Source organism: Kryptolebias marmoratus, linkage group LG15, assembly GCF_001649575.2.
Source record: "Kryptolebias marmoratus isolate JLee-2015 linkage group LG15, ASM164957v2, whole genome shotgun sequence".
NCBI lineage: Eukaryota > Metazoa > Chordata > Actinopteri > Cyprinodontiformes > Rivulidae > Kryptolebias > Kryptolebias marmoratus.
This window is the reverse complement of record NC_051444.1, coordinates 8165571-8183037: the sequence shown is the minus strand read 5'-3', so window position 1 is coordinate 8183037 and position 17467 is coordinate 8165571. Positions and strand designations below refer to the sequence as shown.

Here is a 17467-nt window from a genome sequence, read left to right as displayed (position 1 = left end):
GTGCATCATACATTTAATTTTCTGTTTTAGGCAAGCATAAGACTTCTATAATTTAAATGTTTGATTTTTTTTCACAATAGGCATAGTAATATTTAGAAGCTGTATGCATTTGTTACTAACTTTGGCATGGTTAATGATGTGTTGTGTGTGTTCTTGTGAGCAGTGTCTACAATACAGTAATTTCTAATATGTATCTTTGCAGGCCTGGATGCGATGAATGCCTCATGTAGGCATCAGCATGGACAGCTGTGAGTCTCCCGTGGTTTCTGGGACAGAGGATGGGCTCAGCTCCTCCCAGCAGCAACAAGCACCACAGTCCTGGAACAATCACTCAAGCTCACAGGTTACTTGCACCAACCAGGCCCCATCTCTGGATGCCCTGTCCCTCTCCACTTCTTACCTATCTCAACCCCAAAACTCCATTGCACCTCATGACGGGGTGAGAGAACTACAGTCCCATCAGGAGCAGTCAAAACTGACATTATCCCAGGCCCACAGAGATAGCTCTCCCTTAGGCCAGCTGCATCCTAGAAGAGAGGGTCTTGAAGAAGTGGAGCAGGAGGGAGTAAGCTGTGGAGAGGAGGACGAATCTGAGGACTTGGATGAAATGGAGCTTGACAGCTGTTTCCCAAGTCTTCAGCCCTTTCCTGGGGTGCCAATAGCATCAGGTGGAGGGGGCATGCCCACTCTTTTGCGACATCAACCCACACAACAGCAGGGACCACCTGAGAGTGGGAGTGAGGAAGGAGAGGAAGAAGAGGAAGAGGAGAGTAGCGATGTGGAAAACCTGGCTGGAGAGATAGTCTATCAGCCAGATGGCTCAGCCTACATTGTGGAGAGCCTCAGTCAGTTGATCCAAAGTAGTGGAGGTATGGTACCCGGCCTGCTTCCCACAAACTCTCTCACAAGTGGGAGTAAACCGGGAGAACCTGCTGGGACGTCATCCTCAGTCTACCCACAGATCATCAACACTTTCCACATAGCCTCGTCTTTTGGGAAGTGGTTTGGTAATTCAGACCAAGCTTTTCCCAATACCTCAACAATGGCAGGCCTCAGCCCTGTCCTGCACAGTTTTCGTGTCTTCGATGTGCGGCACAAAAGCAACAAGGATTACCTGAACAGCGATGGGTCTGCCAAGAAGTCCTGTGTATCCAAAGATGTTCCCAACAATGTGGATTTTTCCAAATTTGATGGGCTAGCCCTTTATGGCAAGGGTAAACCCATTCTAATGTGTTTTCTCTGCAAGCTGTCGTTTGGCTATGCTCGTTCTTTTGCCACTCATGCCGTCCATGATCACCGCATGACACTGTGTGAGGACGAACGGCAGCTATTAGGAGACAAGCATGCTTCTGCTATCATCCAGGGCATTGGGAAGGACAAAGAGCCCCTTATTAGTTTCCTGGAACCAAAAACTAAGAGCAGTCCTCTGCCACCTACTCTGCTCCCTATGAACTCTGGGCAGAGTTTCTATGGCACATTTAGTGGTGTCCATCTGGAGACTGGAAGCAGTAGTGGGGGCAGTGAGACCCTCCTGAACAAAGACTCAGACTCTGGCCTCCAGCAACAGCAGCAGCAACAAGCCCCACTTGGCTCAGTTCTCTCTTTAGGTGGGCTGAACATTTCCAAAGCATCCACTCTCACCTCATCCTCAGGCTCTGCCAAAGACTCCAGTGCCCTGCCCAAACAGGGAGGGAGAACAGAGGAGCCTGCAGGGAAAAGGTTGTCCTGCAAGGGAGAAGATGGGAGCACTGAGGGACATGAAAGCAATGCTCAACTATCCAACCAGTTGGGAGGCTCAGAAGAAGAGGAGGAACTGTTATTAGGGGAAGAAGAAGACGAGGTGGAGGCAGAAAGCACTGCAGTGGCATGTGGTGGTACAAGTAGCAGCGATGGGTGTGACGTGGGGGAACCAACTGTCTCAAACCAAAGCAATTCCAAATCTCCTTTATTAATGCCTAGTAGCACTCTCCAGCCTTCTGCCTGCACCTCTGCAGTCAGTTCCACACTCAACAGCAAAGCCCTTGCTTCCATTTCCTCCTCTGTCAAGGAAGAGGGTTTAGCTGCAGATGGTGGAGGGAGGACCACAGAGCTCCCTCTGAGCTTTAACTGCCAGGGACCAACTGTTCCCATGGCAATTGCGGCAGCTGCCGTCAGAAGGAGTGAGGATGACACTGCTGGCACTTCCTCCTCGCCTCTGTCCTCCAATGCTGCTGCTGATGAAAGTGCCAATCGAGATAGTGCCACAGCTGCAGAACCAAATGATTCCCCAGCAGAAGGAGAGGAGGAAAATGGAGCCCTTCTGCATCATCACCACATGCACCACCATCATCATCACCTCCACCCTTCATCTCATGGTCACTCCCTCCCTCTCCAAGGGGGCCCCTGTGACATAACAGGAATGGGTGAGTGTTCACAAAACCATGGCTCTGGTGGGAGTGGAGGAAGTGGGGTGGAGTGCCCTAAATGTGATACAGTCTTGGGTTCTTCACGCTCCTTGGGTGGTCATATGACCATGATGCATTCACGCAATTCATGCAAGACATTAAAGTGTCCCAAATGCAATTGGCATTATAAGTACCAGCAGACATTAGAGGCTCATATGAAAGAGAAGCACCCAGACTCTGGAGGCTCCTGTGTTTACTGCAGCAGTGGTCAGAGTCATCCTCGTCTGGCTCGTGGAGAAAGCTATACCTGCGGTTACAAGCCCTTCCGGTGTGAGGTATGTAGTTAATAAATGTGGGAGTGCTCAATTTTTTAGGTGTGGGACAGATGTTTTGTTTTTGTTCATTTAAATGTATATAATATCTAAACTGGTATTTAAAATATTATGGGTCTATAACTTTGTTGCACTTTAAGAAAAAAATTGCTCTTTTTTTAGGTGTGTAACTACTCTACTACCACAAAGGGCAACTTAAGTATCCACATGCAATCGGATAAACACCTAAACAACATGCAGACACTGCAAAACGGAGGTTCCATTGGCTCTGCACAGGAGCAGGTCTTTGGACATACCCCAGGAGGAGTGGTGGCTGTGCCCTCAGTGACCCAGGCCAGTAGCCATCATACTCCCCACCACCATCCAACACAGGCCTCCCCCCATATGTCTGTTTCATGTGGAGCACCCTCACCAACCAAGCCGAAAAGCAAACCTACTTGGCGTTGTGAGGTTTGTGACTATGAGACAAATGTGGCACGAAATCTACGCATACACATGACCAGTGAGAAGCACATGCACAACATGATGCTTCTCCAGCAGAATGTGACTCAGATGCAGCATGGACGACTTGGCTTGGGAGCCATGCCATCACCATCTGAAGCTGAGCTGTACCAATATTATTTGACCCAGAACTTGAGCCTTCCACCAGGCCTCAAGATAGACCCATCTGGACCTGAGGCCCAGTTCTTAATGGGGAGCTTTCACCTAGATCCCAGCATGGCTGCCTTGGCCCCTGCACTTGGTAAGCAACTGTCTTGATTTTAAAATGTCCCTAAGTTTAAAAAAAAAAGTTGTGAGATACAAATTTATACCTTGGCATTCTCTACTTTTTACCTTTATGGCTGCTAATTCCCAACAGTTTTCTTTTTCCATACCTAGATATTGCAACTGTACATTTTATTTTATGATCAAATAATAAAGGTGTAACACCTCAGTAAGCATAGCCAGGTATTTTGAGAACTAGTTACAACTTCATGCTTTGTACAGGCTTGTCTTCTGTCTCCTCTTGGAAGACATAAATACAAATTTATTGGTATGAGTAACTCTTTTACTCTCTTGTGCAATTTTGTTTATTTTGTGAGGTGAGTTGCAATACGCTTACTACAAGGAAGACAATGATTACATAGGCTGTAGCCATAAAATGAAGTGGCATTATCAATGGTAACACTTTAAAGAATGCTTAAAACTGTCATAAACAAGCATGTTGCAAACTCTTTGATATTGTTTGTACAATATATTGTCTAGGCCCTGTAAACCTTGTCAGAGTCTGTCATTTCAAAGAAATCACAGACAAAACAGCTAAAGCGACAGTTTCACTTTTGTTATTTCTTATCTTTTGTTATCTCTGTATATTTCTAAAGACTTAAAACAAATGCTAAACACACAGTAATCCTCAGTCCCAAGACTCAGCTGCTGTACTGAAAGGTCAAAATGAGATGATGACCAAGAGAATTACAGAAAGGGAATGGGAAGGTGTGGGTATTTTTAGTTACTTGCGCTGTAGTTGTTTTTGTTGTTTTGTTTTTTTAATATCTTGCCTCTTTGTTGCAGTACAACAGCATGACAAAACAGTTGTTCATTAAAAATATAGTGAACTTTTTTTCAAAGCAATTTAAAAAAAAAAGAAAAGGTAATTTGTGGAAGTACTAGCAATCTGTTATTAAATACATGTGGATGGTTTGACATACAGTATATTAGTTTTTAGTGTTATGGTTTCAGTATTGAAAAACTTCTGCTAGAACAGGTGCAGTACTTAGATTCACAGCTTTGGCCTAATGATCTACAACCAAATTTATTGGGAAGCAGAATCCTTATGGTAAATCAATGAATCTGTATAGTTATAGAGCATGAAGCCATGGAGGAATGGGAGGGGTGAGATGAAGAACAGATGAAGAATAGTGTCTGAGCATGTGAATGTATCTCTGTGTTTGTGTGAGTGAGCATAGGGAGACCTGACTGCGTATCTGGTTCTGAGTGATTTCATGGGACTTCTCAAAGGTCTCATTCTCTTGGCTATAAAAGCCCAGGTAATGGGGAAAAGTCCAAGAACAACCTGTCTACTGCAGCAATAAATAAAATAAAACTGCTGGAATTAATTTAGTGTAAAGCCAAGCCAGGTCAAGCTTGCATGCTCAGCCTGGGCAGTGAAAGATTAAAGAACAGCAAGTAAAGGCAAAAGTTCCACCTCTTACTTCATTTTTTTAGCATTTGTTTTTAAAGGTAGTCTTCACAGACTGAATAGACATCATATATATGGTGGGTATCATAGCACATGCGCCTGCTGTCTCTCCTATCCATCTCCACTGTACAAAGAAGATTTATCCTCTTAGGTCTTTTACTTTGTTTTACTTTATACTGTAATCCTACAGCATGTTCAACCCAGTAATAAAGTTGAGGTAGCGTTCTACTAAATGCTTTTGTCTACCCCTTCCCTCTTTTTTTCTTTCTCTTGTAGGTGGAGAAATCCCTATGGATGTGCGCCTCGGCAGTGGGCAGTTGGTGTCTGAGGAACTGATGACCCTAGGAGAAAGTCTGTCACAAACCACAGATCCCTCCCTGAAGCTCTTTCAGTGTGCAGTGTGCAACCGCTTCACCACTGACAACCTGGATGTGCTCGGCATGCATATGGGAGCTGAACGAAGCTTGCCGGAGGAGGAGTGGCGTGCTGTGGTGGGAGACTCTCATCAGTGCAAGCTGTGCCACTACACCACTCAGCTTAAGGCCAACTTCCAGCTGCACTGCAAAACAGACAAGCATGTGCAGAAGTACCAACTTGTGGCCCACATCAAAGAAGGGGGTAAAGGCAATGAATGGCGTCTGAAATGTGTGGCCATAGGCAATCCAGTGCACCTGAAGTGTAATGCCTGTGACTACTACACCAATAGTCTGGAGAAGCTGAGACTACACACTGTCAATTCCCGCCATGAGGCAAGCCTCAAACTGTATAAGGTAAGTGGTCCACTAGTTCTTGTGTCACACCTACCACTTAGACTTGTTTTGACAGAATATCACAATTTACACTGCATTTAAGGGTATCAATAAAAAAGAAAAACGGGGCATGCACAATAAAACATTGTCAGTTGCAGACATTTATGATAAAAATTACTATTTTATTAATCATAATGCCTATTCTACTCATTTGTTTGAGGCCTAAAAGTAGCATGGATCTGTCATTTGGAGTGATTAATTGTCATTGATTAAACATATTATAATTTTAATCTCCCTGTTAACTTGATATTCCTCCACAACACTCAGTGAATGATTCAGTGCTCTACATACTACTAGCTATTTTTAAAGGCTTATAGTCATAGTTTTGCTGTGTGGATGTCATATACAAGCAGGGCTCACAGCTGCCATGAGAAGAACATGGCAGAACAAGCTGGTTTGGAAGCTTCAGACTAAATCACTAAGAGATGAATGAAGAAGTGTTAGGAGACAGAGGTTTGGTGCTAATACTCCTCTGAGCGGGAAGGGCTGAATTGTTCTCGACAGCCGTATTGATTTTTGCTGGACTTGGAGCTTCACCTTCTCCTCTAATCATTCCATAATAGCCAGTGGATGAACACTCTCCGAACAAATGGCCATAAATCTAACAGCCCTGATTCCACTTAGGTGCCTATCCTGTATGTCTGCGGCTTTGGCTAGTCTGCGCTTAACCCAGACTGGCATAGTTGCACATTTACACACACAAGCACAAAGCATAACACAAACACTTGCAACACAGACGTGGTATAAGAATACAGTACACACACACACAAAAACAAAATAATGTCTTTTTTGAGTCTTGACATTTTGGGTTATAAATTATCTTCATTACTCAGTGCACTGTATATCTCTTAAAAAGTAAATGGAAAATGTATTGCTTGGCATTTTTTGTGTTAGTGTTATTTACAATTGAAGAATTAAAAGATGTGGAAAATGTGCTGCTTTGAGCACAGTGTTCCTGTTACAGTGAAAACTAAGGTGAAGTGGTCATTTAGGACCCCCTTCAAAAATCCCATCTTTCTGAAAACTATTCAGCATTATGAATGATCCCTCATAGCCACAGGCATGACAAACATGTTTCCTACCCACAGGGCCTTTGTACAAAAACAACAGTATAATAGAGAAATCAATTTACTGTGTTTTGTTGTATGATGGAGAGTCTGGGGAGTGGGAAGGTGTTTGACTTGTCAGTTTATTGTCTGCACCAAGCCAAGAGTTATTTGAAACTGTGTTAAAATAACAATGTGCAATACTCAGTGTTAATTTCTTGTATCTTTGTATGCATTTCACTGTCTTTGGTCTTCCTCTCTTGACCTTGGCTGTTGGATTGTAAATCTTCAAATTTCAATAAGCATCTCTCATTAAACCAAAATAGACAGGTTCAGGGATGCTATGTATTTCCTTAACACTTTTAAAGCAAAATACTTTTGTCTTGAGGCTTAGGGTTCCTTTAATTTATTGTTGTCTTTTCTATGACATGCTTAGCTGGAACCTAAATGCTAAAAGAATATGTTTTTTTCTACTCTTATGTCTTTATGCAAGATGTTTCATTTTATTTTTTTGAGAGAGAGCGAAAAAAGACATATGTCACACTGGCGTTCAGGCTGCGGTGGATTAAATATGTACAACACATCCAGGCATGCTAATTTTTTATGACTTAAGCCTCTTAAGATGGCTCCCTATTTTTTACCACCAATTGATTTCCAACTAAGAGTGTGTGCATTTGTCCAGAATTTACTTACTCTCTAAACCAGAAAACACTGTAGTCTCTTTTAAGCTCTTCCTCATCCTTGACACCACTCAAAAACAAAGATGCGCACAAGTTGACAAGAGTATCATTAAAGTGGTTTATGACTCACCAATGTGACAAGTACATGGTTGTGAGGCTTCTCAGCTGCACTCGCTTCCCTCTTGGAAATGCCACAGTTTTCTTACTTCTATAGATTTACAGTCCTGGTAAAGATACTGACAGGCAAAATCCACAATGCCTACCAATTGCTATAAACTCTACTTGGTATAGTGGACAAAAATAGAAAACTGAAAATGGGTATGGGGGGGAGAGATAAATCATCAACTCAGCATAAACAGGCCTTAAGATGTGGGCAATACTTGGGACACTTCACCCAAATCAAACTGGTTTGCATTAAACAGGCCCTTTGTGTGCACAGCTCCATATAAATGGGAGTCTGTAATTACTGGAATTAAAAAGGAAGGTCTAAGCTGAGAGCTAAGTTGGATGGGATAATTTGAGAGTCTGTGGTATGTAGCCCATATTAGGGTTTTCTAAAAATATCTCCCCCACCACCCCATGTATTGGAATGTTCCAAAAGACCACAGAATGATCCAGCAAGTCATTCTGACCACTGGACTACCACACAGTGGAGGCTGATGCTGTCTCCCCAGTAAACTGTACTCTCAGTTTAAAGTCATCCTTTATGAGCACTGTGTATTGCCAGAAGTCTCTGTGCTCTGTAGCTGCGTTTCACCTTCTCGTTTTCTATGCACAGGGGGGAATCAGTAGCTCTGATGATAGCATGATTGGCATCCATCTGTTTCTACAATAGTCAGTCCTAAACAAAAACAGATACGTGTTGTGGGTTTGTGAAATTTGTTTTTAAAAATGGTTAACCCAATACTAAGATTACACTTAAATAAACCCATTTTCCAATTTGACACATGATTCTGTTTTTGAGGCTAGTGAAATTCCAGGCCCTGTTTGTTCTAACAAGATGGAAAGGATGAGGCCTAACTAGGCCTGGCCACAGGCCTAAGCTTCTAGTGAAAAGTTAGAGGAAATGGGGAGAAGTATAAAGGAGGTGGGGTTTGCTGGCTACCTTCCTTGTCTCGAGGGCAGGTGCAATCGGCAGTAATTGAGATTGATTGGATGTTATTTTTCCTCTTGCAAATGTAGTCCATTAGCTTGGCACATGCATAATCAGTTTAGAGCGCAGTTAGCCGAATGTAATCATGTTCCTTGGTGTCTGCTAGCACAAAATATACTCCAGATGCTGGTCGACATGGAAAGATGGGGAGAAAGTGCCGTCACTATCAAATGGGGAATCTTTAGCTAAAAACACCCTGACATCCCTTCCTATGTCCTGGTCCTGCTTCATTGAGCACACCCAACTCTAAAATATTTTTATCTTCCTCTGTTTGTCATCGACACCCAGTCATATCTATTGCCTGTTCTTTACATTAAGAAGCATTGCTTTTGATCGTGTGTTCTATTCATAAATAAACATTTAGAAAGCGTTATTATTATTATTTCTTAGCCCATTCCAAAGGAACCAGTGAAAAAAGCAAGGAATGAAAACGTCTATGCTACGCAGAGAGCAAATAATCACAATGGAGAAAATAATAATAGGAGAAAAAAGGCAGCGATATAAAGGAAGGGGGTTCGTGGTTACATGAAAATACAATTAGGTGTTTCACTGATGATCTTACTCAGCAGAAGTTCTGGCTTCTCAGACTCTGGAATGCAAGCCATGACCTCTCCCCATTAATGATCAAAAGTAACAAGACTGACTCCCAATCCTCTTGGGCTGTTGTGCTGAATGTAGTTAGCAAACAACCACAAATGAGTTTTGGTTGCAATCCAGATTCTGTGACCAAATAAAGTTGATGTGTATTTTGGACACTTTTTAACAATCATGCTCTGCTCGGTCAGGCAAGCACTTCTTAGTTGACATATCGCTCGTCATTAGTGGATTTTCAGAGTTTTTTATTATTATGCTTGCTTGTTTGACTGGTTTGGTATTTCAGTTTTTAAGTTCTCCCCCAAATGTCTTAACGTTTTAACTGAACATTTTTTCTGCTGTGTTGCAGCACAGACATAAATGTTAACAAACTGTCAATCTGTTTAAGGAAAAGTTATGAAAGGTAAAGTGACTTATCCTCTAAGTGATGACAAGTGGGTGACTTGTCTCCGTCAAACAACAAACATTTCTAAGAAGAGGAGGGGTAGAAAGAAGATGGAGAAACAGACAGGAAAAGGGGTTGGAGGGTGCAGGAGAATTGAATGGATAGATACTCTGCTAATTATCATGGCTAGCCTATGATTGTTCAGTAATAGTGCTCAGTGGGAAAGGTTGTAGCAGTTCCAGGAAGAGCTGAGCTCTGATTTACTGGTACTACTGCTCTAATAAAGCGTAAGCTGCACATCCTGGGAGACAGCCCAATCTCTTCTCTCACTTACACAAGCGTGAGAATGCACACAAAGACGGACATGCAGACACTCACAGTAATCATGTAATCTAAAATGCCACAGGACTGATCAAATGTATCATTTTAATAGCTCATAGAGAAGAAGAAGTTTTGATTCAGTATACCTGTAACACCCCTTCAGTCCTCACTGCTACAATTCAGAAGCCCAGTTGCCACCTTTGTGTTAGCAGTTACCTGCAGGGTTATAACTCTAGTATCATTAGGCTCTTTCACAAGACAACTCAGCCTGGAACTTAGGTGCTTTCTGGCCACCTCAGTGTGATTTCTAAATGAATCAAGGTTGCGGAGGGGGGTGGGGGGTGGGGCTCAACCAACCCCTGGTTTGTGCCACGGAGCAAGGTAGTAACAGAGCTGAAACGGTCAACATGTGAAAAGGTAAGCCAGCTTTGAGGCCTAATAATGCCAGAAAGTGATGATATATGGTCTGTGCAACCACCCTGTCACAGGATTAAACAACAACACACAAATTTATTACTGAAGGAAGGCCAATTATGAAGCACAGCAACTTAGCATTTACTTAAAAAAAAGGTTTGGCCACAAAAAGAATCGGTAAACTTAGTCAATTCGTCATATTTTAACGTCAATGCAACTGAGTTCTGCTCCATGCCTTCTTTGGTTTCTCAATGCTTGCTTCATTTCAGAAAGCTCAGTAACTTAGTTGTGGATAAAATAAGTAATGACTGGCATACATTTTAAAAATTAGAAACAAGTGGCTATCATTAGAGTACAGCAGGACTAGTAGGGGTGTGTGCAAGAAATTTTTGACCGCTCAAGCCCCCTTTCCTCAAAAAGTCAGGCTTCCACCCATGGCACAGCTGTTGCTTCTGCTGGTGTTGATAATATGTGCAAAGGCCCTATTGTGGGGGTTACTTGGAAAAACAAAGTGACAGTGAATGAAAGCAAAATATGAAAAGCAGAGATCAAGTTAGACAGAGGGCCTAATCTTTTCCTGGCTCTATGTTTTTGACTGTCTAAAGTTGCAAAGAACATTGAAATATAAATTAGGTTCTTGATCCTGATTTGAGGGGTCCTAGGTAGAGATAAATGTGCATTTTCAGTATTTTATGAAAATATTACAAAAAAGAGTTGATATGATGTGGTTTTTTACATTGTCATCTTGAACTTGAGGATTCTGGTATTGTGTTTTTTGTCTTGTTGTGGACAAGAGCATCAGAGTGTTGAGATCTGTGCTTAAGTGTAAAAAGCTGGTGATCCTTTTATCTTAGGCTTGATCAGCAGAAAAGAGAGATCGTTGTTTAAGGAGGGATATTAAGGAGGATATTAGTTTTTGTGACGGGGTTTATCACAGTTCAAAGCAGAGATAAGCTTCATTTTGTGTGGGTAGTTTTATCACTATATAGGCAATGATGTATGTTGCAGATATGCAGTTTGTACCTCCCACAAGAATCCACTTTATTAGACAAGATTTCCTAAATGTTATATTTTTCTTGCAATGTTGCATAATCATTTCCTTATTCTCTTAATGCTTAATCCTTCCCCTTTATCTTCACAAAATAAAATAAAATAAATTATAACAACAGTATTTTTTAATTCAGCCATGCAGGAAAAAAAATCCTAGCTAAAATAGTAGTTCTTTATCACATAATCATTTAAGTATTTACTGATAGTCTTGTTAGAAATTTGTTTTTCTTCAACAAAAAGTATGGTAACATATTTTTGTAACTTTTATTCTTTAATTAAATCAACAAGTCAGCTCAAAAAGAAGATTCACAACTCTGTTCAATCATCATTATTCTTCTGATGACACACAGTAAAATGAAGTTCTGGAGTTCTAAAATGAGTTGTGGAGGGGAAAATTGAATCTTTGGAAAGATTCTTCCTGAACCAACTTGAGGCTCTCTGTATCTAATCTTCTACGATGGTCTTACCTGCCTCTATCTTGTAAAGATGATATTACAGACATGCAGGATCAGTCATGGTCTCCTCTTGTTAAAACCCCCACAAAACCTCACTGCTGAGATGTCAGAAAGATGATGTCCATTTTGCCTTCAAAAAGACCCTTGTAGGATTCTTTTCAATTTGGCTGTTTGCATTTCATGAGCTTATATTTTTGAAAGATATACTTAAAAACTAAGCTGCAATGTAGGCTGAATATAATAAGTAAATTACTAAGAATGTGACACATAATTTATTTTAAATAATCTATCTTTAACACATTTACTAAGTTTGTTCATGTTTGTGCTTGTCCTTGTCTTTAGGGTCTCAGAGCACCCTAATGTAAATAATTTCAATAAAATGAAAATCTGGCAACTACTTCATTATAAATGTGTACTGTATGTATGTTGAGTCAATTCAAGCTCCTTACTTGACTGAATCTCATGTCATCTGACAGTCTGTTCACTGCTACTGAGAGGGTAACAGTAGAAATTGGCAGGTAAATGCTATACTGATGAGGCCAGGTGGAGGCTTCTCTCAATGTATACAGCTCCTAAGCTGCAGTGATGGAGAAAGTGAGGCAGGCAAGCTTACTGGCTCTGTAACATCAATACATCAGTGGCTTAGCCACCAGATTAATGGTCTCTGAGTGGTCAAGGCCACAAAACTACTCAGTTTGAAGGTTTCTGTTCATTGAAGCTGTAGTTGAACATAAAATAGGGTAAAGACAGAGATGAGGAGAAAGGAAGAAGTTTTAGCAGCAAGGATGAGCATACAGGAACTTTTTGTCTTTGGGTTTGGCATATTGGATAAAATCATAGAACAAATAAATTTTTACAAACAGATGGATATGTCCTCTTAATTGTTTAATTTCTGTTAACCTTTGAGAATCTTTGGCAAGTCAAAAAAGGTATTTTAGTTGCTAAATGCAATATTAAAAATAGTGCTATATGTTTTTACATTTAAAACTCAGTCTTGGAGCTTGTGCAAGCAGTCTACTATGGATAGATTATGTGGTTTAAAATGTAATACAGTTGGAAGTCCTTTTAGATCTCTGTGACCACAGAAAATGATTGAAAAAAGAAAAAGCTGTCCACGTTGCCCGAGTCAAGAATTTTTATTTGAAATAGCAGGACCCATGGCTATTTCTCTTATGTCAAGAGAGTATAGCCATCTTTTCCTGAATTTTATGGCTCTGGTTGTCCATCCATGTTTTGCCTAATTGCTGCGTGCTGGAGTCCAGCACTGGGAGCTGTAAATCTCCTTGTGTAATGCAGAAAATGTTTTTTCCAGATGTAGAAGAAAAGATTTCATCCTTTTGTAATTAAACGGTGTGGCCCAGAGTGTCATGCAATTTTTATTAGGAGCTCTGGAAAAGATTGTTCTGCACCTTGTTTTCTCATTATGCCTTTTATTCTTGAATACAAAAAAGTTGTATAAAACAAAAGATGAAAACAAAGAAACTGTCCAGAATAGAATATATTTTTAAATTATTATATAAAAATTATTGGGAGTGTGTGGGTAAAACAATGAACAAGAAGTTATAGACAAGGCCATTGCATATACCCATAAAATGTTTGAAGACGGTCTCTTTTTTAGTACAAAAAATGTTCTCAAACATGTGGTTTTTCCTTATTCCAATATTTCTCAAATTTTTATGCTGTACTTCCAATTGGTGGTAAAAAAATGTCAGTTTATTTTCAGTGACGCTAACTTTTGTGCTTGGGAAATTCAAGCTTTTTTTTTTATAAAAATCGAGTGAGTTAGTAATGTTGCTTGTGTAATGTTTCAATGTGTGTTACTGACTTTTTATTTCATATTGTTAGATAGCAGTTTTCAGACACAAACTGGTCTATTTTCTTTTTTATCTTTCATCATATTTCTAACAGCAGGGTACCTCCCATCTCTTCTTTGATTTAAAGCAGCTTGTTTTTCTTCCCATCTCTGAGTCCACATTGACACTTGGACACATGTCATGAGTAAACAGAGTTTCCACACCATTTCAAGCAACATTGCTGTTGAATGTCTCGTTCAGAGAAGTCCACCTCAACTATCATCAGTCTGTTTGTCCCTAATTTAAGATGACACTTCCTCCAGCTAGCAAACGCTTCCTCCAATAAAGAGAGATAAACTCTTTGTTTGTCATCACTTCTATTTGTGTCATGTTCTGTTTGAAGAATAAGAAATAGACCCACTCTCCACATGTAGTTCATCCATCTAATACATACAAACCATGTAAACACAGTTTGTGTAACACAAAAATAAGTCAGAACAGCAACAATGTTTAAACATTAGTTCTGCCTACAATTTATTTAAGACCAAAACACATTGCAATGCTTTTTTTTGACTGGTTACATGTAGTGTTAACAGGGGCTTGCAGTGTAGTCTTTTTTACAACATGAGCAGTTTCACACATTTGTGTTTTATCAAGTCCTCTTTTAACTCGTGTCGATTTACAGATGCCTCTTTCTAATGAGATCTTAGAGCTGCACACAGCAGAGAAACTCTCAATAACTACCGTACTCACGGACTCACCTCCAGATCACACACTCATGTGATCCACCCACATGCTGCTTTTTATCGCCCACTGCTAAAAGGTAAAAGGTGGGTGATAATATTTTTGCCCATATCTGTGGTTGTGCATGTGTTCATGTGTCTGTTAGCAAAATATGTTTGGGCCACTGGAGACATTTTAATGAAACTTTCACAACATAATCATTGGATGGACATCTACTACTGTTTATCTTTTGGAGTTGGTCCAATTCAAGATATTCGCCACAGCTAATTGACATTATCCAATGCTAAAATAACTATAACTAAGTGAATTTTACAGATGCTGACCTTAAATTTGATGTTGTATCTGAAAATCATTCACAATATATACTTTGAGCAAGAGATTGTTCATAATGTTATTTTTATGGTTTGACTAAAGCAGCTACAACATCCTCATTTCTCCACATAATGACACATATGCGGAGAACATGATCTTAGTATAAAGCTGTGGTATGAAAGACGGCAGGCAATTTGCATTCCTTAAGAAATGCTAGGTCTTTAATTAGAAAATATCACCACATCCAATTAACTGCAACTGTAAAATGAGGACCTTTTAAGTAATTTACACTTGAATCATTTCTTTAGATGGTCAATCTTTGTCACAAGGATGAGATTTTTCTAATTTCTACTTGTGGAAGTGAAAACACCATGCAAGAATAAGCTGACCCATAAGAGCTTTCCCGGCAGCTATAGTGAAAATGAAAACTCTGGGACCTGTTAGAGTTTGAACATGAAATTGTGATATCTGGAATGCAAATAGGTATTCAAATGATCAATGTTTAATTTGCATACTGAAAGCTGTGAGGGGAAAAAAATCCTAATAAATTTTGTAAAGCAAACTATTTTATTTGTTTGTATTTTACAAGCAAGGATGTAAAAACTTTCCAGTTTTATGGCCCCTTGAGATGGAAAAAATCCTGCCTCTCTCCTTTTCTGAAAAACACATTTTTTATAAACATAATAAACAGTTATTGTATTGCCATATCTTAGATTTTTGATAGACAGTCCAAAAAGCTTCATTGTACTGTTTAGCAGACTCGAACTTTCCACAATGTAGTGAACTGAAATAGACTTCCACAACAGACTATAGTTTTTACAGTTGAAACTGCTAAAGTAACGAGACACAAAAATGCAGATCCATCAGGACATGAAATTACAGTGAAAAAATTGAGATTTCAAAACCTGCATTTGTAATGTCCTGCCATTTTTTCTTACACATCAAATGGGGCTTATCATTCAAATATTCTCCATTTACCACCTCTTTTGGAGGCTCAGTTTCTAGTCTTTGCTGTCATTACCGACCAGTTCAGTGAAAAGGTTTGAAATAATTTGATAATAGACCTTTTGGTATTTCAGATTATCTGTAATGTTAAAAGATTTATTTAAATTTTGAATATTTTTTTTAGGTCAGAGGTTTGTGACAGAGCAATTTCTCGTATCTGAAGGTTGTGACCGTAATTTCTCAAACAAAAAGTAAGGAAAGCATGCATAGTAAAGTCTATTATCATAGTTCATTACTAAAGGACAAAGAGAGTTACAACAGAATACTAACCAAAATCAGTAGTTAGGAGACCAGGCATTTCATCTGGAAGGGAGATAAAGGCTTTTTAAATGAGAAATCCAGCATCCGCGTATTCCCAGTATTCAACTTAACTTTTAAATCATTAAACATGATGAAGCCATCTCCACAAAGTCAGAGGTTTATATACGAAAATCAAACACCATCTGCCATCTCTGATCAGACCCAACAGCCATCAGGCCAGGGTTACCAAGGCAGAACAGGAAAAGCCATTAACTGCCAATCACTGCATCGATCGACAAGCCAGTCCACCACCACCTCTCCTCTACCCCCCACCTCCCACCCCCCACCCTTGCCCACAGACACACAAGCACACTTCTCCAGCTTTTACTGTACTGTAGACACGTGCACGGACACACAGCTTTGCCTTTTTATGCACTGCGTGGCTGTCATTTGGTCCAGTTTGTCTCTTTCCTGCTTAAACCATCTTATCTTCTGAATTATCTGGAGTCTAGATTGCAGGATCAACATCCTGCACAGTTTAGATAACGGCTGTCTGACTTTTTTTTATTATTATTATTTAGGATCAGAAAAGGTAACGTGCATTTGAAGGACAGTCAAAATACTGTGCAAACATTTTTTTTTCTCTCTGACCATTGGTTTGTTGTCTTCTCATTAGTGAGGTGCATTTTAGGAAAGTCCATTTCCTCTCCATTCTGCTCAATCTCCATCTATCCACATTTTTGGAGTCAACCTTTAGATAAAAATGAACTAATAGAGTCAGTGAAGGGCAAAAAGGAAAGAAGAAGATTGATTTTTTTTTCCTTCTCCATTTTCAGTGCTATTGCTAGAACTGAGGGTCATTAGAAGAATATTTTCCTACTTCCCAGTTTAATAGAGATGCTGTATATCAGAGTGATCTGGATCAGAGGTCAGGGCAGGGGGGAGCAATTAAAGCATATGGATCCAGAAGCTTGGAGCCTGTGTTGTAGGCAGAAACAGATAGGTGAGCTAAAAGAGATGCAGAGGCTGTATGTATTGAACTTGGCTGTATTAATTTATTGAACTTTGTTACCGACAACCTAATAATGCATTAGTTCCGTGCATGAATTTGGCTGGTGCAATACACTTTCACATTTGCGACTTTGTTCTCTACAAAGCTCTCATCCCTTCCACTACTATTCATAAGTTTCCACAAATTAAACCAGAGATGAGTGATGATGCCATTATTTTAAAGTTCCTCTTTTATTCAGAGTAAATGTGCCATCTTTTTGGTTACTTGGTTTGGTTAGGTCTGCCCTTTTTGGGGTCACAACAAGCAGGGACAGAACAGATATGATGGATGTGGCCTGGGGCCTATGTGCTTGCTCTGCATCTGCGGTGGCCTCATCCACACATCAGCCACATGGAGGAGGGAGGGAAAGGAGGGCAGAGATACAAACCAGACCAGCCACTTTCTTCATTCTGCTCATAAATATTTGTGTAGTTGATTTATAAACAGAAGAGCAAAAGAAGAGATCAAAGTGAACTCTGCTTTTCCATAAAACTGAGGGTTTGTCATTACAATGTGTATT

The 17467-nt window shown here is 40.1% G+C and overlaps 1 protein-coding gene across 2 annotated transcripts in view; it reads left to right on the top strand.

Moving 5' to 3' along the window:
* The window catches only part of zfhx3 (zinc finger homeobox 3), a 321615-nt gene that overhangs the window by 232843 nt on the left and 71305 nt on the right, over positions 1-17467 (top strand). For both annotated transcript variants that reach the window (XM_037980053.1, XM_017441678.3), the window contains 3 exons: positions 203-2719; positions 2879-3458; positions 5172-5665. In XM_037980053.1, coding sequence (XP_037835981.1) covers positions 218-2719; positions 2879-3458; positions 5172-5665 — 3576 coding nt within the window. In that variant the 5' untranslated portion in view covers positions 203-217. The remainder of the gene's footprint in view (positions 1-202; positions 2720-2878; positions 3459-5171; positions 5666-17467) is intronic.